The sequence below is a fragment of the Mustela putorius genome, unplaced genomic scaffold, assembly GCF_011764305.1.
Source record: "Mustela putorius furo isolate JIRA1106 unplaced genomic scaffold, ASM1176430v1.1 tig00000224_pilon_pilon_pilon, whole genome shotgun sequence".
Taxonomy (NCBI): Eukaryota; Metazoa; Chordata; class Mammalia; order Carnivora; family Mustelidae; genus Mustela; species Mustela putorius.
The window spans coordinates 9,613,472-9,636,864 of NW_025421321.1; the positions used below are offsets into that span (position 1 = coordinate 9,613,472).

Here is a 23,393-nt window from a genome sequence, read left to right on the forward strand (position 1 = left end):
TCCATTTTACTGAAGTAAACTCTGGCCAGGTTCAATTTGAGGAGCTGATGAAATAGAAAATTTGTCTTTGAGCTCTCATTTTAACAGCCTCAAAGTAGGTTTCCATAATAGCCATTATCTTTGAAATCTGCCTTCTGTGGTTTTTTGAGAATAGGAAGGTATGTCCTTGATTCTGTACCAAGTAGACTTTTTGCTCTTTGTATTTTAAGATACATACTTGGGAAAAATGCTTTAATTAATGATTCTCTATAGTATCCAATAAAGCAGACTTCTAAAAAGAATACTATGACGGATCAAGGTAAATTGTTTTTGATAATTACACAAGTGAGATTTCTTTTTTTTTTTTAAAGATTTTATTTATTTATTTGACAGACAGAGATCACAAGTAGGCAGAGAGGCAGGCAGAGAGTGAGAGAGAGGAGGAAGCAGGCTCCCCGCGGAGCAGAGAGCCGGATGTGGGGCTCGATCCCAGGACCCTGGGATCATGACCTGAGCCGAAGGCAGGACCCTGGGATCATGACCTGAGCCGAAGGCAGAGGCTTTAACCCACTGAGCCACCCAGGCGCCCCCAAGTGAGATTTCTTTGTTAGCAGCTATCAGACATAGCTTTCCTTAATTAAAGAGTTTGAACACTAAACTACAAATAGAAGAGATTGGAGGAATTGTGGTCTGGTCTCATCTCTAGAAATATGTCTTCAATAGCAGAGAAAGGAATTATCAAGAGAAAATAGAAAACTGCAATACTTTGAAAGTTCCATTAGCCTTTTTTTTTTTTAAGATAGAAATAAATGATAGAGAAGGGTCTCCCATCCAAGTACTAACCAGGCCTGACCCAGTTTAGCTTCTGAGATAAAATATTAGCAGAATTTTTGCTGAGACATAAAATTGATGAAATGCTACTCAGAATAATGGGGAATGTAAGGAAGGATGAATAAACCAGAGAGGTTTGGTTAAGGTTAGTCATACTATTTATGGGAGTAATTTTCCTTTTAACAGTTGTCATAAAAGTTTTTTGTTTTTTTTTTAAACAAATAGTGTAGAAACAACATATTTTTTTTTAACTTTCAAAGTCACAGGCAGTGTGTGAAGGAAGCAGCTTGGCTGTGAACTTGAAGCACTCCGTCATCTGCTGCCTGCTGGTGCTGCTTCTGGGTTTTCCCTCCAGAAAACCACAAAGGCGAGGATTGGTGCAAAAAAAAACAGAGCATCTTCAGCAGGTAAACCTCCTTGCTTGGTGACTTTTTGGGGATCTTCAACATATAAAACCTTCCCTGAGAGATTGTTTCCTGCAGTCACTGAGGAGTGATGACAGTAAAAGGCCGAATTGCAGTGTGCCCATCAGCAGTTTGCTCTCTGTGGGGTGCACGATGACAAAATCTCCGGAAGCGAACCACTGGTCTGACCTCAGTAACATCAGGATTGAAGTTTTGCACTTGGGCAGGCTTTCCAAGAGGGGTCTTCCCCACCACCCCCCCAAAAAAAATCTCAGGTAGTTTTAAGAAAAAATAATCAGTGAATCTAAGCCATCAGCCCTTAAATGAGTAGTAGATACCTTTCTACATACTTTACAGTATACTTGCTAAATCAAGGACTGCTGGAACCATAAAGAACAGGTGTGTTCCCACTTGGATGAAATACCTAGTATAACCAAACTCCCTAAGAGGATAGCTTAATTGGCAAGTCTCTTCCTTTGAGAACATTAACGTTTATTTGCTCAGTGAAGGCTGAGATTAAATCAGTATGTGTATGTTACTGACTAGAACTTGAGATAATTACATGTTTGGTCAAAAGGAGTTCCTTTGAGCTCAGCACAAACCATATTTTGTGATTTACAAAGCACAGGATGCTGGCCTGAACCAAAGTGAGTCTTGTATATGACATACGTTATGCTTCTGTGATGCAACAACCAATTAGAAAAGCCACCTACGCCTTTCCCAGTTAATTTCATTTTTGAAGTTTTAAAAAGACAAGCATTTCACTTTAAAAAATGCTAACATGTAATTGTTAGGAAAGTGAAGTTTCTACAATATCATTATCAGCCATGCAGCTAGAGATTTGCTCTTATTCTAAGAGCAAAGTATAAAATAAGTTATAAATTGAAAAAGATATGTGCATCCCATTAAGAATAAAAGTCAATCCCTTCTTCTTGATGAGGTGTAAGCTTGTATATTATGGGCTAATGAGAAACCTGGGAACACCAGTACTTCCTGTGGGCTTGACTGCACAGGTATTGGATCCCAGGATTTAAGTGCTTTTGGAAGCATCTTAGGGATTTTCTGCTAAGAACAGTAGTGATTGCATTAAAAAAAAAAAAAAAAAGATTAAAGTGAAACCAGCAAAATGTTTTAGTAGGTAGAGGGTGCAAGAATTTTAAAGAATATGTAAAAAGTTCTTCCCATGCATTAATTTTCTAGGTATCTTTAAAATGTTAAAGTGCTATTACTCAAAGTATTTAAAATAGGTACATGAGGGGCGCCTGCGTGGCTCAGTTGGTTAAGTGTCCAACTCTTGATCTCAGCTCAGGTCTCAGTCTCACAGCTGTGAGTTCAAGCTCCACACCTGGTGTGGAGCCTACTTTTAAAAAATTGTTTAAATTTTTAAAATTTAAATACAGGATCCATTGTTTTTCATGGGAATGAATCATTACAAAATGTATTAAAGTGGTACATGCTGCTTAAAAGTTTGTGGAAATGGGGGTGCCTGTATGGCTGTCGGTTGAGTATCTTGCTCTTGATTTCAGGATTGTGAAATCTAGCTCCATGTCTGGCTCCCTATCAGTGGGGAGTCTGCTTAAGACTTTCTGCCCCTCCCCTGATCTCTCTCAAAATAAATCTTTAAGGGGAAAAAAAAGATTGTGGGGGTGTATACTCTGTAAGAAAGGTGATAACCATTTCTTTAAAGTTGTTTAAATTATAAACACTATTAAGAGAATTATTTGAAATAGTTATAGTTTAGGATCCCTAAATTATTTTTTGAAGTATCTTTTATCTCTACTCTAAGATGTAACTTAGTGCTGTCTTAACAGGTGATCTGAAGATTTTACAGCTAGAAACCGGAGCTAGAAAATCCAGAGAATTCAAGCTGTGTTGTTTTAAACATGGTGGTATCTTGAGCTACACTTAAAAGCTGATTACAGTTAACTGAATTCCCAGATTGTAATTTATTTCAGGTAAACTTTCTTCTACCTTTAAACATGTTTAAGAACCTTTTGCTGGTGTTGTAAATGTAAACCTGACATTTTCTTTTTAAATTGTTCCCCTGGGGTGCCTGGGTGGCTCAGTGGGTTAAGTGTCTGCCTTCCGCTCAGGTCATGATCTCAGGGTCCTGGGATCAAGCCCCACATCCAGCTCTCTGCTCAGCAGGCAGTCTGCTTCCCCTCTGTCTCTGCCTGCCTCTGCCTACTTGTGGTCTCTCTCTCTCTCTCTCTCTCTCTAAGAAATAAATAAATAAAATCTTTAAAAAAAAATGTTCCCCTAAATATTACTAGCTATTCTTTATAGGCCGGAGTTAAAAATCTTCCCTCTTTCAACACCAATAGTCTGATCTTGAAATGATTAGCAGTAGTCCATCTCTTTATTTGCAGAGTCCATGTTTGTAAATTTGCCTACTGAAATTTATCTGTAACCCCCAAATCAGGATGTGTATGACATACGCTATGCTTCTGTGATGTGTGGTGCTTTGGCAGTTGTGGTGGACACATACCCATGCAGTGTGGTGAAAATTTTGAGGCACCAAACACACTTTTCCAGTGGAGGTTGAAGAAGAGGATGCTTTGCCTTCTTCTTTCAGCTCTCAGACTGTCAATACTGTGTCTCTTCCACAGTCTGTTTAGTACATGTTTTCTAAAATTTTGTACCTTGGTGATTTCAGTTTAAAATGGCACCCAAGTATAGTGTTATCTACTGTTCTGGGCACATGGAGGCTGTGAAGTGCCTTATAGAGAAAATACATCTTAGATAATCTTTGTTCAGGCATGAGTTACAGTGCTGTTAGCCACCCATTCAGTGTTACCAGAAAATCAGTAGGTTCTGGAGCTTGAGTTTGGGTTGCTTCTGCAGTGGTCCAAACCTTGCCATTCCAAAAAGTTATCTGCATAATGAACGGTTTCTTTTCCCAAACCAAGTATGTAAAACAGTGATGTCCACTTTTAGGTATGGACAGAAATCAAGGTTGCTAAAATTTTGCATGTTTAAAGGCATTCCTCTTGTTACACTGGTTTGGGTTCTTTTTTCCTTTAAGTGTATTACAAATATCTTACTTTCATAAGAATAGCTAACATAAAATTTCTTATAAATCTAGTGGGAGTAAGCACTTTTGCCAATAATAAAAGACTGAAACTTATTTTTACTCATTTTAAAGGACACCATACCTAGTGGTTTTAACTTTTGCTGAGGGTTAAACTGGAAGGTAATTCTTGTTGAATAGATGATTTCCCTATAAAGAATATAGAGAGGCACCTCAGTAAATTAGGAATTTTTCACGGTTTCTTTAAGTAAAAAAACACATCAGATGATACAGTTCATAAAAAACTTTAATGTAAGGCACTGTTGTCCAAAGTTAAGTGAAGAGTAACAGCCCACACGATGCCACCTTGTTCTACGTTGCAAACAGGCCATCTGCCCTACCATAGGCAGCAGGTACAGTTCCCACTCAGGGAGGTTTTACCTGAGTAAAACCTCAGTAGTGATATCTCCCAAAGCATGGACTAATACTTTTCCTTAAAACAAAAAAAATAACTATCTTAGACTTATAACTGAAGAACAAACATCTCAAGAGGAAAAAAACAAAACTTAGACCAGCTATCGTAGTCTCAAAAAAAGGTTTCTAAGAGTTCCCATGTTTATAAGAGGCCCAAGAAATGCATGTATTTTTGTGGTCTGTTAAGTCCCCATGATAAGAAAGGATCAAGTTAGAAGCATGTCCTTAGTTCAAACTGTCCTTCATGAGAAATTAAGGGCTATACGCACAAATGGGTTTCAGGACCAAACTTCTATTTGCCACTTGATTCAAAAACATTCAGCTGATTTCATCTCAAGGGCAGTATGACAAATTCTTAAGAAAACTAGATTCTCAATTTATCAGTAGCCTGTAACTTGTATTTGAAACAAAAACAGGCACTTTGCTCTACAGTGCTTAAACCGCATCTACTTGTTTGCAGTAACTTCTTGTAGATAACCGTTACTCCTGATTATCAGCAAGACATCTAAGAGACACATTTTTCCAAGTTCTTACCAAAAATCCATCTCAAGGAAAAAGTCATCTAGGAAAGGAAACTTTTGCTTTAAGTAGATAAAGGGGTGTTTATATGCATTAGGCCAAACGATCCACTCAAGGTTCTAACAGTTTTAAAAATTAAGTCACAATACAGCTGAACAAAGAATGTGGTTCTGATGATGTTATTATTTCGACATTTTGGTCTCAGAAGGTGTTTCTCCAGTATCCAGTGTCTTCAACAAACGAAAAAGGCCAGCAGCTTCTCGTATCCTACTGAACTCAATACAGAATGCCTGCACTTCTATAAACAAGTCCTGCACATTAATAATTTTGTTACGGATCAAGGACTGGAGAAAGACACACACAAGACGCACCAAACGATTCTGGGGGGAAAAAAAAATAAGTTAGTGTACCCGTTTTCTTGGCAGGTATGTATAAAATTTACCAAAATTTCTGTTACTTACCTGCATATATTTATCCTTAATTTGTTCACAAGTAGAGATGCAATTTGATATATAAAGGTGAATAAATTCAGGAGGTAGATCAACAGCTGTAGTTAGTCTGTTTCATAAAGTTAAAAAGTTAGGGCTATTAAATACTGTTAACCAAAGAGAAATTTTAGATTTTATGGTTATTTAGTGAAAATTTCTGATTTATGATCAGTTACCTAGTTTTAAACATATTTATGCAAATAAGCCTGAGCCTGTCACCCTGGTTGTTAATAAAGGACACTAACATTTTTTAAGTCTATACTTAGCATTATACATGGTAATTACTCATTTTTTTTTGCACACCACATTTCTATGTGATTTTGGTTGAATCAGAGTTCACACTCTCATAAGTAACATTTACTAAACCCCAATTACACGTAAGTGCTATGGAAGGTGGCATATCTGAGAAGAAGGTATAGTTTAGTAAGTTGATAGTATACTATCTAACTTAAATGCTTAAAAAAAAAGTGGGGGGGGGGTTGTAAGAAGCAGTGTAAATGAAAAGATGGGAAAAGCCTTGAGAGGTCAAGTGGCTTAAACTGAAACCTTTAAGTGTTCCTAATAACCTAGTGAATGATCAGATGAAAAACTTGGAATCTGGGATTAATATGGTGTATTTAGGAACACAGTGGTAGAGAGCTGGAAAGAATGTGACAGAAGGTAGAGTAGCATATTGGAGTCTTAAAAAGGAAAGTTGGTATTTTCCAAAGGATTCTGTGGAACGTTTAAGGAAAACAAAAAGATGGGATGGGAATTCCATTTTCAGATAAAGAGATGCAATGCTAACTATACACTGTGCATTTCCAAAAGAAATATGAAATTTGACTGTAAAACCTTCCATAAGGCACTGAGGAACCATGGCTCTGAGGAATAGTGCTGTGGTCTCTTGAGAGGAGGAAAGATAGGGGTGGGGGGCACAAGGAATAGAAATTATTCTCTAGAAAGAATAATAAACTGATAAAAAGATGTGGTTATTCTTGGACTAAATACCAAGTATCTGGTGAAGACAATAATGCTGTTAAGAATGTAGTGAAGGGGGAGCAGTGGTAGGTCAGAGGTAGGTCAATCCAAGGACTGGAGTCGAAGGAAGCCCCTGAAGGAAGTAGGAGGCTACAGAGGGGAAAGGTTTGTGCAGAATGCAGAAATGAGGTAGTATATTTTCAACAAGCAGCTAACGAGTTTTGCCAGTGACAGAAAAAAAAGTTGAAAACCTCCTGCTTCCTCCCTCTCCCACTCTAGAAAGAACACTCTTAGACATGTTACTTGTGATCATCTGGCTTTAAGCCAGGGTTTTTCTCACTGGCTGATTAGCTTAAAAGCACAGAGTCTTTAGTACAATTTCAAGAAGGTTAAAAAAAAACCACAACCCTTAAAATTTGTTACAAGCCCCCCTCCCCCACCCGACTGAGTATAAAAACTTACCGATTTACAACTTCCATTGAATGCAAAGACATGTCCATGTTGACCAGGACGGAAAAATACTCCGTGATCTGGCTTGACTGCATTAACTTTAGCAGCATTTCTATAGCAACCAGAGGGTTGTTTTCCACCAGGTCAGGAAGTTTGGCTGGAGTGAGGCCAATATGGTAAACGAGTTTGGGGTCTTTTTCCAGCTCACCCAAGAGCTAAATACAACAAAATTTTTAAAAAGAGGTTATTGAGTCAAATACCCTCTTTCCTGCCTATAAAAACAAGCTATAAAATTGTCTGCATTGAACCAACTTCATAAATTTCTTCCCTCAAGCCATTAAAATCATGTCTTGATTTTCAAATTTATAACTAAACTGTAAAGACTGTTTATAAACATGCTAGTGAGCCCTCCTGGGCGTTAAACCGGACTGAGTACTGCCTGGTTGGATAGAATACTGTCTGGATTATAACAATATCACCCTTAAGATCTCTGTAGACTTTTTCTGTCATCTGTTAGAACCTAAAGTAGTTTAATTGCCAACCGGCTCTCCAGAAAAGCACACACCACAGACAGCTGAGGGACATGAGAAACAAGAGCACAAATCCTTGAGGAGAGAAGCGGGACAGGAAGACGGAGAGCTGCTCTCTGTACAGTTACAGTGCACAGTTCAGGTCCTGCTCACACTCTGCAACCTAAATAGGTATCTTCAAAAACATTTCTGCCAAATAAGTGCTTTTGCTTACAAATTGTCTACACTGTTTCCCCTGCCTACTTGCAAATACCACAGTGGACTGTGTTTCAGAATGGCCTAGCAAACAAGAACTGTGAACACAGCTATTACTTGACTTTGAGAAATACCATTTTTTTGGTGTAAACTGGATTAGAAGTGTCAGTATATCCTCACAAGTTCTAATGTGAAAGAATGCAAGATGGATAATAAAATTCACCAAAGCACACACCAGGTGTCCTTGCCTTCCCCCACAAGGGGAGTCTTCCATGTGGGCAGCAGGAGCTACTCTCAATCTCAGATCCAACACTACTAACCAGATGTGTGATGGAGGCTAGTTTACATTCCCTGGATCTCAATTTTCTTTCTCCTTAATGGAATGTTAATAATCTCAGGTACCCTCAGTAGAGTTATTGTCCAGCTTAAATGTAACAATGTATATACAGTGTGCCAAAAATGTGAAATCTGTCTTTCCCCTCCAGAGTAAAATGACCAAAGCTGGAAAAGCAGAACAAAGATCCAGAGAGCCAAGACTCCTTGGATCTAAAACACTTCCTACTGCTGGCTCCTGTTGACAGGATCATTTATTGTTTATCATGTGGAATATTAAAGACAAAATGTTTACAATAAATATATACCTGTGTTTGTTGAGGAGAAGATAAGGGGCTTTTGAAGGCTTTGGCCATTATTCGCTTGATCTCCACACCAGTGCTGTTCTTGACACACATTGATTTGTCCCACTGAATTGCATGGTCAGGCTCTGTTGGATTCAGCCAAGCCAGCTCATCTTCGCAAATGTGGAGTGGAGGTGGTGGACGAATAAACTCTGGGCGGAAATGGCCTGTAATAAGAATAGGAAATTTTTTTGTTTTTTTTTATCAGTAAGCTAACACCTACACACATCTACATATAACTCTCAGACTTCAAAATCCAAAGCAGAGATGATACAGAAAGTCAGGGTTTTTATTCAGAATACCAGCAGAATAAAACACTGACCTAACGTTACCATGCTAGAGACCAAATCTATTTTTCAAGAGAGAAAGACAAAACACCATGATCTGATCATCTTTAATTCAAGCATGATCACCACTCAGAAGCAAAGGATACAACTTCACATACTGGTAAAAGTTCTGATGGGAAAAATTAAATGCTATTTGATATTCATCCTACTCTTATTTACCACAATTTTACTCAGAGACCACTATTATTTGTACTGATTATTTTCTTTGCATAAATCCCTAAATCCACAAATCCCATATTCATTTTCATAAGAGACAATAAAAGTACAATCAGAAAATGCAGTGACTCAATACCTCAACTATTTTTGATATAAGATTGATCTCTAAGTTATAACCCACTAAAATAAATGCTGGCTGAGATTTTCACTGAATAAATTTCACAGGGCCTAAAATGGCCTATTCTGATCATGGATCCTAGCCCCTGCCAAATGTGAGATTAGTTTATTGATTAAGATTTTCTGGCTAAGAATCATCAGTCATTCTTCACTCTCATCACTAGGACTAGCATCTCAATCTTTTCAGACCATTTACAGGAAAAAACAAAATTATTAACATTTCCTCATAAGTACTACTAATATGATAAGGAAAACATTCCCACAAGGTAGCCTGATGTTTAGCTAGACTCAGTATCTAACTGATTTGCTTTTCACATATATTTCTGGTGGCTCATGCAACACAAAGTTGTGCCTAAGCAAGTACTAAGAAAAAATCAGTATGTGCCATTGGCTGAGACTTCAGATATTAAGCCCATTTATGACAAAGATCTGATAATGACAGTAAAGTCATGTAAGTTTTAAACTCCTGGTAACACTGTAATTTGGTGAACATTTTCTTATTTTTAAGCATAAAGCATGCCTTCATCATTAAAACATAAAAGCCTGTGAAACCAAAAGATACAGCTGTATTATTTCAAGTTCAAGTGTTTTCTTTGAATTAAAGTAAAATAAGAACTATAAGATCAGTAAAATTTTATAAGGGAGAAGGTAATGAGAGTGATAAGATTAATAAAGCACTATAAAAATATACAGAAGACTCATTTTAGTAAAATCAGAATTTATATCTTCAGGAATGCTACTGATAATAGAAAACTTGGTGGTAATTGTATTAAAGAAGAAACTAACTTAACTGACCACCTCTACTATGTTCTAGTAGACACTAGGGCCTTTCTTACTGAATTCAAGTTTAAGGAGCAACAATAACACCATGTTTTAAAAAAACAAGCCTCAGGATGCTGGTAAAATAAAACCCAAGTACATAAAATATATACCTACTTTCAATAGGTGGCTTTGGTCCACTGACTAAAGCTTCTGTGATTTGAGAGGCAACCGAGCTGTCAAATCCAGAATTAGAAGAGTCTGGGTCTGGGTCACTGAGAATACTAGGGAAGCTAGCTTTACTTTGGGTTGGCAATTCAGACTGGCGTTCTGTAAAAAGATTAAAGTAAGAGACATTTTTAAATTGAGGGTATCACATGGAGAGAGAAAAGACAAGCTACTTACTGGAAAAAGCTGCTTGCAACACATACAAAAAAAGGGCAATTCAGTATAAATACGTTTTTTTGTTTTTTGTTTTTCTTTTTTTTTTTCAAAAACTACAAATCTACCAAGAGCTATCATCACCCACCAGCAAGCCAGCAGCAGCTATATGCAGTCAGGCCTCTCAGCTAGTTGTGCTGGGGTCCAGTCCCATCCATCAGAGCACCCTTCACCATTACAGACCAGTCACAACAGGAAGGTACATACAGCCCACACAGGGGATACCCCTGCAGTGCCTGGTACTGGAGACCAGGGAGGGCTGAGGTACTGGGCTCCTCAGGTCCTTTTCTAAATAAGGCCACTACTTTTAAGTCCAGGAGATGCAACTGACATACCTAATGTATAGAAACAAACATAGAGAGTCAGACAAAATGAGGAGACAGAGGAAGTTCTGAATAACCACCACCACAACAAAAACACAAAACCTCAGAAAAAGAACTAAAGGAAACGAGGTAAGAAATCCACCTGATGAAGAGTTCGGGTGACAGTCATAAAGGTCCTCACTAGACTTGAGAAAAAAGTAAATGAACTAAGAATGAAGTTGAAGAATACAGTAATTGAAATGAAAACTACACTAGAGGATCAAAAGCAGATTAGCAGATGATGAAAGGATCAATGATCGAGAAGACAGGGTAATGGAAAGCACTCAAGCTGAATGACAAAAAGAAAAAAAAAATTTTTTTAATGAGGATAAGTTAAACTTCTGTGACAAAATCAAGCATAATGTTTGCATTATAGGGAGTCCCAAAAGAAGAAAGGGGCAGAAAACTTATTTGAAGAGAGTCACTGAAAACTTCCCTAACCAAGGGAAGGAAACAGTCAGCCATGTCCAGGAAGCAGAGAGCCTTAAACAAGATGAACCCAAGAAGCTCCATACCAAGATACATAATGAAAACATCAAAAATTAAAGGGGATCTTACAAACAAGCGAAAAGCACAGTTAATGGGAAACCTCATACGGCTATCATATAGCCTTACTGAAAGAACATAAAAATGTTCTTTGAGCAGGAACTGCAGGCCAAAAGGGCTAGTGGCATGATCTATTCAAAGGGCTGAGAAAAAAACAATAGTACTTGCCCCAGCAAGGTTATCACTCAGAACTGAAGAACAGATAGAGTTTGCCAGACAGACAAAAGTTTAAGGAGTTTGCCACCACTAAACTAGCCTTACAAGAAATGCTAAAAGGACTTCTATAAGCAGAAAGAAAAAGCCATAATTAGAAGAAAAACTATGAAAAGAAAAAAATTTGCTGGTAAAAACAAACACATACTAAAGGTAGTAGATCACTTATAAAGCTAGTATGAAGGTTAAAAGACAAAAGCAGTAAAATCAATTTTATCTGTAATAAATGGCACAAAATAAAAAGGTAGAAAATAGGACAATATGTACATAAAATGTGGGGTGGGAGAATAAAAATAAGGTGCTTTCAGAATGTGTTCAAACTTACCCAACCATCAACTTAATTTAGACTAGTGTATACAAAGAATATTATATATGAACCTCAGTAACCACCAACCAAAAACCTATAACAGATTCACAAAAAATAGAAGTGAACCGAAGCATAACACTAAATAAAGTCATCAAATCATAAGGGAAGAGATCAAGAGAACAGAAAACTACAAAAACAAACAGGAAACTAACAAAATGACAAAAAGTACCTATCAATGAATACTTTAAATGAACTAAGTGCACATTTAAATCAAATGACACAGGGTGACTGAATGGATAAAAAGACAAAGTTATTTATATGCTTCCTACAAGAGACAAAAACATCAGCCCCAAAGACAGACTGAAAGTAAAGGTAGGGAAAAGATATTCCCTGCAAATGGATGGGGGGAAAAAAAAAAGTTGGGTGGCAATATTTATAGTGGACAAACTAAATAAAACTGGTTGGCCCAGTTGGTAAAGCGTGGGACTCTTGATCTCAGGGTCGTGAGTTAAAACCCCATGTTGGGCATGGAGCCTACTTACAAGCATACATAAAAAAGGGCACCTAGGTGGCTCAGTTGGTTAAGCATCTGACTTTGGCTCAGGTAACGATCTCAGGGCTCATAATCTCATAATCTCAGGGTCCTGGGATTCAGACTGCATTCAGTAGGGAGTCTGCTTCTCCCTCTCTCCCTTTGACCCTCCCTCTACTAGTGCACATGTCTCTCAAAACAAAACAAAAACCTTAAATAAGTGTACAGACTAACAAAAGGTAAAGAAGGACACTATAAACTCATAAGAGGGACAATCCAACAAGATCTAACACTTGTGAATATTTACACACCCAACAGAGAAGCACCCAAATATATAAAACAAGTTCAAAAAGACATGAAGTCATACCATGCATCTTTTCTGACAATACCTGACATTAGAAGAAGATAAAACAACAACAAAAAAGACAAACGTATGGAGATTAAGTAACAAACGACTAAACAATGAATGGGTCAACCAGGAAATAAAAAGAAATTAAAAAGTACATGGAAACAAATGAAAATGAAAACACAACAGTTCAAAACCTTTGGGATGCAGCAAAAGTGATTCCAAGAGGGAAGTTTAGCAATACAGACCTACCTCAAGCAAAAAAAATCTCAAACAACATACCCCTACACCCAAATGAACTAGAGAAAGACCAAAACCTAAAATCAGTAGAAGAAAGCAAATAATAAAGATTAGAACAGAAATATCAGGTGGAATTTATTCCTGGATTGAAAGTTTCCAGGAATCATCAAATCCACAAATCATCCAACATGGTAATACCACATTAACAAAGGATACAATGGACATAGTTATCTCAATAGATGCAGAAAAAGCATATGCCAAAATTCAACATCTGTTCATGATAAAAACTCTTAACAATGTGGGTATATTGGGAACATACCCCAGCCTAATAAAGGCCATATATGACAAATCCATAACTAACATCCCAATGGTGAAAAGCTGAAAGCTTTCCGACTAAGGTCACCCATTTTTATTCAGCACAATCCTGTCCTAGCCAGAGCAGTCAGACAAAAAAAAATAAATAGAAAGACTGGTAAGGAAGAAGTAAAACTTTTACTATTTGCTAATGACATGATACTATATAGAGAAAACCTGAAGGACCACCAAGAAACTGCTAGAACTGATAAAGTAATTCACTAAAGTTCCAGAATACAAAATCAATGTGCAGAAGTCTGCTGCATTTCAATACACTAATAACAAAGCAGTGGAAAGAGAAATCAAGAAAGCCATTCCATTTACAACTGCACTAAAAATAGTAACATACCCAGGAATAATTTTAACCGAAAAGCTAAAAGATCTGTAAACTCTAAAAGAACTCTGAGGAAAGAAAGTGAAGACGACACAAAGAAATGGAAATACCTTCCCTGCTCAAGAATTGGAAGGATAGGGTGGCTCAGTGGTTTGGGCTGCTGCCTTCGGCTCGGGTCATGATCTCAGGGTCCTGGGATCGAGCCCCACATCGGGCTCCCTGCTCCGCAGGAAGCCTGCTTCCCTCTCTCTCTCTCTCTCTCTCTCTGCCTGCCTCTCTGCCTACTTGTGATCTCTGTCTGTCAAATAAATAAATAAAATCTTTAAAAAAAAAAAAAGAATTGGAAGGATAAATATTGTTAAAATGTCCATACTACCCAAAGCAATCTACAGATTCAGTGTAATCCCTATCAAAATGCTGCTAGCATTTTTCACAGAACTAGTACAGATAATCCTAAAATTAGTATGGAACCACAAAAGGTCCCTGAATAGCCAAAGCAATCTTCTGAAAGAACAAAGCTGGAAGTATCACAATCTTGGATTTCAGACTACTACAAAGCTATCATAATCAAAATGTGTAATATCAGGACAAAACAGAATGCCCAGAAATATGCCCATGCTTAAATGACCAATTAATCTACCATAAAGGAGTTAAGAACGTACAATTGGAGGAAAGGATAGTTTCTTCAATAACTGGTGCTGGGAAAACTAAGTAGCTACATGCAAAAGAATGAAACTAGACCACTTTCTTATACCATACACAAAAATAAACTCAAAATGGATAAAACCCTACATATTAGGACTTGATACCATAAACCTTTTCTTTTAAGATTTTTTTATTAGAGAGAGGAAGTGAGCATGTGCACAGAGGGAGAGGGAGAAGCAGACTCCCTGATGAGCAGGGGGCCTGAGGTGGGTCTTGATCCCAGGACCTGGAGATCATGACCTGAGTCAAATGCAGATGCCTAACAGACTGAGTCACTCAGGCACCCCAAAACCGTACAACTTCTAAAATAAAACACAGGCAGTAAACTCTTGGATTGGCCTTAGCAACTTATTTATGGATAAGTCTCCCCAGGCAAGGGAAACAAAAGCAAAAATAAACAACTGGTGCTACATCAAAATAAAAGCTTTTGTATGGCAAAGAAAATCATTAAATGAAAACCTACTGAATGAGAGAAGCTAGTTGCAAGTGATTTATATAAGGGGTTATTATCCAAAATAAATAAAGAACTCCTACAACACATACACACAAATTAGACTTAAAAATGGGCAGAGGACCAGAACAGACATTTCTCTAAAGATGATACATAGATGACCAACAGACACATGACAAGATTTTCAACATCACTAATCACCAGGGAAATGCAAATCAAAACCACAGTGAGATACCACCTCACGCCAGTCAGAAAAAAATACCAAGTCTTGGTAAGGATGTGAAGAGAAGGAAGCCCTTAAGCATTGTTGGCAGAGAATGCAAACTGGGAAATAGTATGGAGATTCCTCTAAACTAAAAACAGAAGTACCACAGGATCCAGTAATTCTACTTCTGGATATTTACCCAAAGAAAACAAAAATACGGGGCCCCTGGGTGGCTCAGTGGATTAAAGCCTCTGCCTTCAGCTCAGGTCATGATCCCAGGGTCCTGGGATCGAGCCCCGCATCGGGCTCTCTGCTCAGCGGGAAGCCTGCTTCCTCCTCTCTCTCTCTGCTTGCCTCTCTGCCTAATTGTGATCTCTGTCTGTCAAATAAATAAATAAATCTTAAAAAAAAAAAAAAAAAAAAAGAAAACAAAAATACTATTTCAAAAAGACAACAGCCAAGATATGGAAGCAACCTAAGTATAGATGGATAGATGAATAAAGATGTGGTGTGTGTAGGTGTATGCATATATGTATGATATATACATATATATGTTACGTATTATATATACATATATATGTATGTATCTCATATATATGCGCGCGCGCACACACGTACACACACACAAAATGGAATATTGTGAAAAAATATAAAACAAAAGAATGAAATCTTGCCATCTGTGACAATATGGATGGACCTAGAAGGTATTGTCCTAAATGAAGTTCAACACAGAAAGACAAATACCATATGATTTCACATCTATGTGGAATCTAATAAGCACAACAAAAAACAAAAACAGACTCCTCAATAGAGAACACACTGGTGGTTGCCAGAGGGGACGGAAGGAGGAAGATGGTTAAAATAGGTGAAGTGGAGGGGTGCCTGGGTGGCTCAGTGGGTTAAAGCCTCTGCCTTCGGCTCAGGGCATGATCCCAGGGTCCTGGGATCGAGCCCTGTATTGGGCTCTCTACTCTGCTGGGAGCCTGCTTCCTCCTCTCTCTCTGCCTGCCTCTCTGCCTACTTGTGATCTCTGTCTGTCAAATAAATAAATAAAATATTAAAAAAAAATAGGTGAAGGGGATTAAGAGGTACAAACCTGTAGTTATAACTAAATCATGAGAATTAAAAGTACAGCATAGGTAATATAGTTAATAATACAATAACTGTGTATAGTGACAGATGGTAACTACACTTAATGTGATTGAGCACTAAATAAAAGCATAGAGCTGTCAAATCACTGTGTTGTAAACCTGAAACCAATGTTGTCGACTGTACTTCAGTTTTTAAAAAACAAAAACAAAAACAAAAACTCCTAAAAATCAATTTTTTTTTTTAATTTATTTGACAGAGATCACAAGTAGGCAGAGAGGCAGGCAGAGAGAGAGAGGAGGAAGCAGGCTCCCCGCTGAGCAGAGAACCTGATGTGGGGCTCGATCCCAGGACCCTGGGATCGTGACCTGAGTGGAAGGCAGAGACTTTAACCCACTGAGCAACTCAGGTGCCCCCAAATCAATTTTTTAATAAAGAAAAAATGGGCTGACTTTTATTTTTTAAAAAAAGTATTTTATTTAAAAAAAAAAAAGGGGCACCTGGGTGGCTCAGTCGGTAAAGCATCTGCCTTTGCCTCAGGTCATGATCCCAGGGTCCTGGGATTGAGTACTGTATCAGGTTTCTTGCTGGGGGGGGGGGGGGTCTGCTTCTCCCTCTGCCTGTTCTGCCTAATGCTTCCCCTGCTTGTGTTCTCTCTCTGACAAATAAAATCTTTACTTAAAAAAAAAAAAAGCTTGAATGGCCAATAAACATCTGAAAAGATGTTCAACCTCACTGAGAAAGGGAAGCAGGGGAGAATCAGTCAAAACATAAGATACTATTACACACCCTACATGACAAAAATTAACAAGCCTGAAATTATCAGATGCAGAGAATGTCATATAACTTGCACACTGCTAATGGGAATGAAACATGGCACAGCAACTCTGAAAAGTAGTGTACTATTAGCTAGTCAAGTTTTACATAGGCTTATCTCTCTAGAAGAAACACATATGTACACCAGGAGAATGTACCAAAATGTTCACAGCAACACTATGTCCATCAATAGTAAAATGGATGAAGAACTTGGTATTACATTGTATGAATGTCACAACGAAAAGCAAGCCCTACAATTCATCAACATGGATTCACCTTACAACTAACACCCAAAAGAACACAGTATGATTCCACATATACATCAAGTTTAAGAACATCCAAAGTTAAACTACAGGCACGTACCGAGGGCGGACTATAAAGTAAATTATGAATGATTATTACCACAAAAGTGAGCTTAGTGATGGAGGAGGTGGGAAGTAGCTAGTAAGAGAAACACACAGGGAGCCTCCGGTTCCTTAAACTTTTCCACTTCTTAACCTAGAGGATGGCTGCTCCAGGGTCACTCTGTAATTCCTTAAAACATGCAGGTTTTAGAACTGCATGTTTCAGATTTTATAATTCTGAAAACACAGCTGGACTCCTGATTCCTTAAAGAACTACCCATGTTCATAAAAAAACCATCAATCCAATGGAAAAATGGCCAGACATGAAAGATGCCTTAGAACTATAACATGTTCAGATGCATTCATTTAATACGAAAAATGCTAATTAAAATTATCCTGAGATGCTGTTTTCTGATTGCTAAAATACAAAAAATTAACATACTCTCTACCAAAATGTGGAAGAATGTTTAAATTGGCACAGTGAGTGGTAAACTAGTAAGTGCAGGTTGTTTGTCAGGATTTTTTTTTTAAAGATTTTATTTATTTATTTATTTGAGAGAGAAAAATCACAAGTGGGCAGAGAGAGAGGGGAATCTGGCTCCCCACTGCACAGACAGCCCGATGCGGGGTTCAATCCTAGCACCCTGAGATCATGACCTGAGCCGCAGGCAGAGGTTTAACCCACTGAGCCACCCAGGCGCCCCCAGGAACTTTTAATAAAACCTCTGAAATGAATACTGACATTATTAACAGGGTAAAAGTGCCTTTTGTGATTACTTTTGTTTGACCTGCTTGTTTATTTTATTTAAAATTTTAAAAAATGCAACTGCATTCTCCATAAATAACTTCTGGTCCATGGATCCTACTACAAGATATGAACTGCAGGTCCCTGCAAAGGCGATCTGTGGTAGCCAGCTCCAGAGAAGAACGGTCTATCACTTTTTTTCCCTGGTACTTGTGAAAATGAATGGATTAGGGCATCTTCAGTCTGGGGGAATAGCAAACAGCAAGCTTAGCCACTTTGCCAAGCTCTTCCTAGACAAACTCTAGCACATGCTGCTTTCCGGGCTTGATATACTTTAAAACTTTCTCACAGACTAACTCAAGTCATTGTAAGTTGCAAGGGAGGTCAGACCTGATTCTCACAAAGCTAGAACCCTCAGAATATATATCCCTTCCAAGGGTAAGGTGACTGAAACTGCTTGTCACCTCTGTACCCAGCTTCATACAATCTGTAAAGAATTTATTTATTCCTTATTTCATACAATCTGTAAAGAAACTGTTTTATTTCCATGAATAGATTGTATCTAGCACTAGAGACTAATGATTATTTCTACAAACCTTCAATCTTAAAAGTCTTAAAAAGATTTCTCTTGGGACACCTGGGTGGAGTTGGTTAAGTGTCTGTCTACCTTTGATTCAGGAGATGATCCCAGGGTCCTGGGACTGAGTCCCACATCCCCCTCCTTGCTCAACTAGGAGCTGGCTTCCTCTGCCTGTTGCTCTCCTTCTCCCTGACAATAAAGTCTTAAAATTTTTTTTTTTCTTGGTCTCAGATAATAACCATTGTTAGTTATATTGTTGATACCCAGGAGTTAAAAAGTGAGGTTCAAAGGTTCAGAATGCTCCAAGGAAAGAGTAGTTTATTGAACAATGTCACCTTATGTAAGAAACCAAATACCACAGATGCATTAAGTCTAAGAAGGATGGGGAACTGTCAAAGTTAGTATTGCAGCTCAATCACAAGGTCGAGGGTTCACAAATTTGCCTATATATTAGAATTTCCCTAATGAATCACTCTCAAGTGGTAAGACCCATTCATCCATATTTATACTCAAAGAATAGTCAAGTGAAAGGTGCCTCTTACCTTCCCTACTCAGAGAGGCTCTGTCTGGCCATCCAAGTCAAGAAAGTCCCTCTATTTTCTATCACAACACATTCTGCTTCAAGAGAACCCATTCATTCATTTATACGTGCCAAAGCAATCTTGAAATGTAGGACACAGGGGAGTTTTAACACATCCTGACTTCAAAAGGTACTACAAAGTTACTGTAATAAAACATGGGGAAGTGGAATACAGACAGACAAAGCAATGATCATAGAATAGAGAGCCCAGAAAGAAACCCTTCCATTTATGGTCAAATAATTTTCAACAAGGGTACCAAGAGAAATCATTTTGACTATTCAGGGTCCCTTGGGATTCTGTATGAATTTTATGATGGGTTTTTCTATGTCTGCAAAACACATTGTTGGGATTTTAATAGAAATTGCATTGAATTTGTAGATCACTTTGACATCAGGAAATTTTTTTTAAGCCTACTTAATTTTATCCAGCATTTTTCTTAAACTGGAAAAGCAATCAATTCAAATGAAAACTCAAAATGAATTTATATGCCATATTAGCAAGGATCCAGTACTGAAGTTAGCTTTTCATGGAAGTTACCAAGCTTTTAGCACATTTACAAAGATCTTCATTTTAACTAGAGAACCTCCCTTAAAAAGGGGGGGGGGGGCAGGGCCTAATGTTACTACACAAGAATACCCAAGCCCACCAATTCCTTACCAGCCAAGGCTAGCTGAAGCCCACTAATATCCACAGACTGGCCCATGTTTCCAACATCCATCAGTGCAATCTGTCGAGGTGTCTTTTTGAAGAGTTCTCTTGGGGGTGCCAGCATCAGCTGGGAAAGAAAAAACTTTTCTGGTGGAGTTATAGGAGGCAAAAATCCTGTAAACAAAAACGTATAACAATTTCTCCAATGGTTATTTTTAAAAATTGATTTGACTCTGATAAAATTAACATATGCTACTTGCCATCTCTACTCACATATTTTAAAGACAAAATTATAATGAAATTTCAGGTAATCAAATATATACATTTATGAAAATGTAAACACGCCATTTGAAATTCTCTGATTTGTGGCAATATCAGTGAGATTTAAGTTTTTTTTTTAAATGTGAAAAACTTTGTTGCAAGGGCGCCTAGGTGGCTCAGTTGGTTGAGTGGCTGCCCTTGGCTCGGGTCATGATCCTGGAGTCCTAGGATCGAGCCCCTGGTCCAGCTCCCTGCTCAGTGAGGAGCCTGCTTCTCCTGCCTGCTGCTCCCCTTGCTTGGACGCTCTCTCCCACACTCTCTCAAATAAATAGATAAATAAAACCTTAAAAAACAAAACAAACCAAAAAACTTTGTTTCCAACATGCAAAGGCTGAAGCTTACACATGCAAGCAAAAACAAATAAAAAACCTAGTGCTCAGAAATGCTTCTCTTTCTCCTCCAACACTGTGAGCAACTGTACCAGCAGAAGAGACAAGGAAGCCTCAGCAGCACAAATACGCATCTCATACCTGCTTCAATGCACAGTGCAGCTACAAAATTCCCACAGTGCCGAATGCTGTTCTCTTCTGTCCCACATTCAGTTGCTCACCAAGCCTCATCCATCCCACAGCAGCATTGTCACTAGATTCTGTTCCCTCACCTCCATCCCCTCCCCTCCTCTCTGGCCAGGACTCTAGGCCAGCCTTCTTAATTTCCCCAGCTCCCAGTTTTGATTCCTACCCACCAATCCCTCACCCACAGTCCACATTCCACTACTACTTAGTTATACTATTTCTAGGTACAAATCTGCACGTTACTTAACTTGTTTACACAGAATTAAACCCCAAATTCTGCACCATTATAAAACCCTTTATAATCTAGTCCTGATCCACTTTCCTAATCTTATCTCTTGAACTCCATTCCAACCCACATATCCTACATTCCGGTTGCAGAGAATCTCCCAGCTTCTCGATATTCCTGATTTCAAAACATCCAATATACCCAGTTTTTTAAGAATACCTGACAGGGCCACACACTTCGCTCACACATCCCCTACCTCATCTCTAATCAATATCCAGCAAAAACATTACTCCCTCTGAGAATGTCTGCAGCCAAAGGTAGCTGTTCATCTATGCCACTGAGCATTTCGTATGTGACATCTAGTACAAAGCTTACTACATCAGCTTATGGCTACATTTATGTCTCCCCAACCAGACCACAAGCTTGAGTGCAGGGAAGCCAACTTATTTACATCTAGATACAGTCTCAATCCTACCTCTGCATCAGAATCACCTGAGAAACTTAATAATGGTTAGCAATTATTATAAATACTTTCATTCCTCATAATAACCCTGTAAGCTATTATTATCTGCATTTTATAAACAAAGAAACTGAGGCAAAGAGAGGTAAAATAACCTATCCATGGAGTCTTTCTCTGGCAAATTTCTGCTTACAATGCGTCTATGGTCTGAATCGAGGTTTAGACTCATGGCATTGGAGAATTACCATAAGTCATCTTCCCTTTGCCTATAGGCTCTCTAAGTAAATCCCACACTGTCCCCATTCTCTGCTAAGGGTCCCCTAGGATGGTGGATTGGGTTCTGACTTCCCATGACATGTTCCATTACTTTCTGGGCATTCTTAAACTTCCCGAAGGCCTAGTTCAGTACTAGTACCCTAAGGGCATCTTATCCAACATGAAGTTTGCCCCTCTTACATAAGAGCAGTGCAGGAAACCAACCAGAAGATACTTTAGATCCAAAAGGGGTGCCAAGCATGAACACCAACTAGCTTACAAAGAAGCCTCCTGTGCTATGAAAAACTTGGTATTATCTCAAAATCCACTGCCTTCACCTTTTAACTCTGTATAGTGGCTCCTACCTATACAGTGCTCTTTTTCCCACTGGTTTAGTACTATGAGGTCAAACTGTTCCCTGCCTCTACCTACTTCCCCCAGTACACTGGTCTTTGTCTTAGTTTTCCATGTACTCTATCACTAATCACCATCCCTTCTGTGCCTTTCTCCTTTCCTGGCTCAGTTGTTCTCCCAAAGTCAAGTCTCAAAGAATCTCTTTGAGTTTAAAAAAAAAAAAAAAGGCAGCCTCGAATGAAATCCACTGATCTGACCTCACCAATACTGCACAAATATACATTTTACGTAACGTCCAGTAGTCATGCCTTTCCTGAGTTAGGCCATGAACTTGAGACTACCTTATAACCTCTCCCTATCACATCATTCAAAAACACGCATCAGACCAAGGAAGGTGGCTGCAAAGTCCTTAAACACCGTATAATGTCTATTTCCGTACAACAACTTCTTCGGGTTCTGAACTTTTATTTACTCTATTTACTTCTACTTACTCGACTGAGACTTAAAACCCGGGCAGAGTGTCATTAGTTACAACGTCACACACCTGAGATGGGCTCTACATTAACTGAAACTGAGTTGCTAAAGCTGTCAAGCTCCACTCAGCTGCGTGACTTTACGGCCCGTACAGTGGAGAGGAATAATTTGCGGTGCCCTTTCTCCATACTTTGTAATTAAGCTACCCCTTCTCCATACTTTGCGGGGGTGGGGGGGATTAGATAATTTCAAAAAGAGACAATTTCACTTAGGGATGAACTCTCGCACAAGCTCAGGCGTTAAGTACCCAGTCTATCCACAGCGCACACCTGTCTTCGGGAGGGAGGGGCTGCAAGGACCAGGGGCGGCGCGCCTCGGGCGTACCTGAGAGCGGCGGCCTGTCTGGCTCCTGGCCGCCGCGGGCCGGTGGCGCGGGGTTGAGCAGGTGCGCGAAGCTGGCGGCAAAGGGGTTGGCGGCGAGCGGCTCCGTGCGGTACATCTCCCAGAGCAGGTAGAGCGCGGTGAGGCGTTGCGCCGCGCTGGGCAGCAGGTCCGGCTGCTGCAGCAGCATGACGAGCACCGAGCCCAGGCGGAAGTGGTCGGCCTTGCTGAAGTAGTGGTGAAAGGCGGTGGACAGGCCCTCGAAGGTGCTGCCGCCGCCCGCCTCCTCAGAAATGATGCTCAGCAGGCTCGAGAGCTCCTTCGGGGTCAGGCTCATCCTGCCCGTGGGCCCCCCCGGGCCTCCACTGCCCAGCCCGGGGCCGCCTGCTCCGCTTCTGCCGCCGCCCCCGACGGAGCCCCCCGCACCGCTCCTGAACGCCGACCCCGCCGCTTCCCGGGCACCCCTTTGCTCCGCGGCGGTGAGTAGCCGGCCAGACGCCGAGCTCACCCCGCCACCGGGCATCAACCTCACCCGCCTGCCCTGCTTCCCGGCCGCAGTAGCCCTGGCGCCTGCTCGTCCCGTCCCCACGGCCGTAAAGCGCGCTGTTACAC

The 23,393-nt window shown here is 39.5% G+C and overlaps 1 protein-coding gene, 1 long non-coding RNA gene and 1 other non-coding gene across 4 annotated transcripts; 2 read left to right on the plus strand and 1 right to left on the minus strand.

The window, feature by feature from the left end:
• Positions 1–470: 470 nt before the first annotated feature.
• LOC106005832 lies at positions 471–8,474 on the plus strand. Its single transcript, XR_001179498.2, has 4 exons — positions 471–1,217; positions 3,026–3,169; positions 5,423–5,642; positions 8,326–8,474. It is a non-coding gene; the product is annotated as an uncharacterized LOC106005832 (long non-coding RNA).
• On the plus strand, positions 1,295–1,409 carry LOC123391434. The gene has a single exon (XR_006606114.1). It is a non-coding gene; the product is annotated as a small nucleolar RNA SNORD89 (small nucleolar RNA).
• CNOT11 (CCR4-NOT transcription complex subunit 11) lies at positions 3,451–23,393 on the minus strand. 2 transcript variants are annotated; one of them, XM_045077689.1, is made up of 7 exons: positions 22,785–23,393; positions 19,805–19,969; positions 10,134–10,286; positions 8,482–8,684; positions 7,128–7,330; positions 5,679–5,775; positions 3,451–4,434 (listed from the first exon to the last, which is right to left on the minus strand). In XM_045077689.1, exons 1-7 carry the CDS (start codon positions 23,302–23,304, stop codon positions 4,396–4,398), a joined length of 1,380 nt encoding a protein of 459 aa, XP_044933624.1. In that variant the 5' UTR covers positions 23,305–23,393; the 3' UTR covers positions 3,451–4,395. The 2 variants fall into 2 exon arrangements, with proteins under 2 accessions (XP_044933624.1, XP_004753103.1); XM_004753046.3 differs by lacking the exon at positions 3,451–4,434 and adding an exon at positions 4,514–5,597.

Bases quoted from the DNA above. Each gene is read 5' to 3' on its own strand.
- CNOT11 (XM_004753046.3), bottom strand. From the start codon at position 23,304: ATGCCCGGTGGCGGGGTGAGCTCGGCGTCTGGCCGGCTACTCACCGCC. The intron at 8,685-10,133 runs GTAGGTATATAT...TTCTTATTACAG, and splicing joins ACCAAAGCCACCTATTGAAA to GCCATTTCCGCCCAGAGTTT. The intron at 7,331-8,481 runs GTATATATTTAT...TGTTGTATTTAG, and splicing joins CTTCTCCTCAACAAACACAG to CTCTTGGGTGAGCTGGAAAA.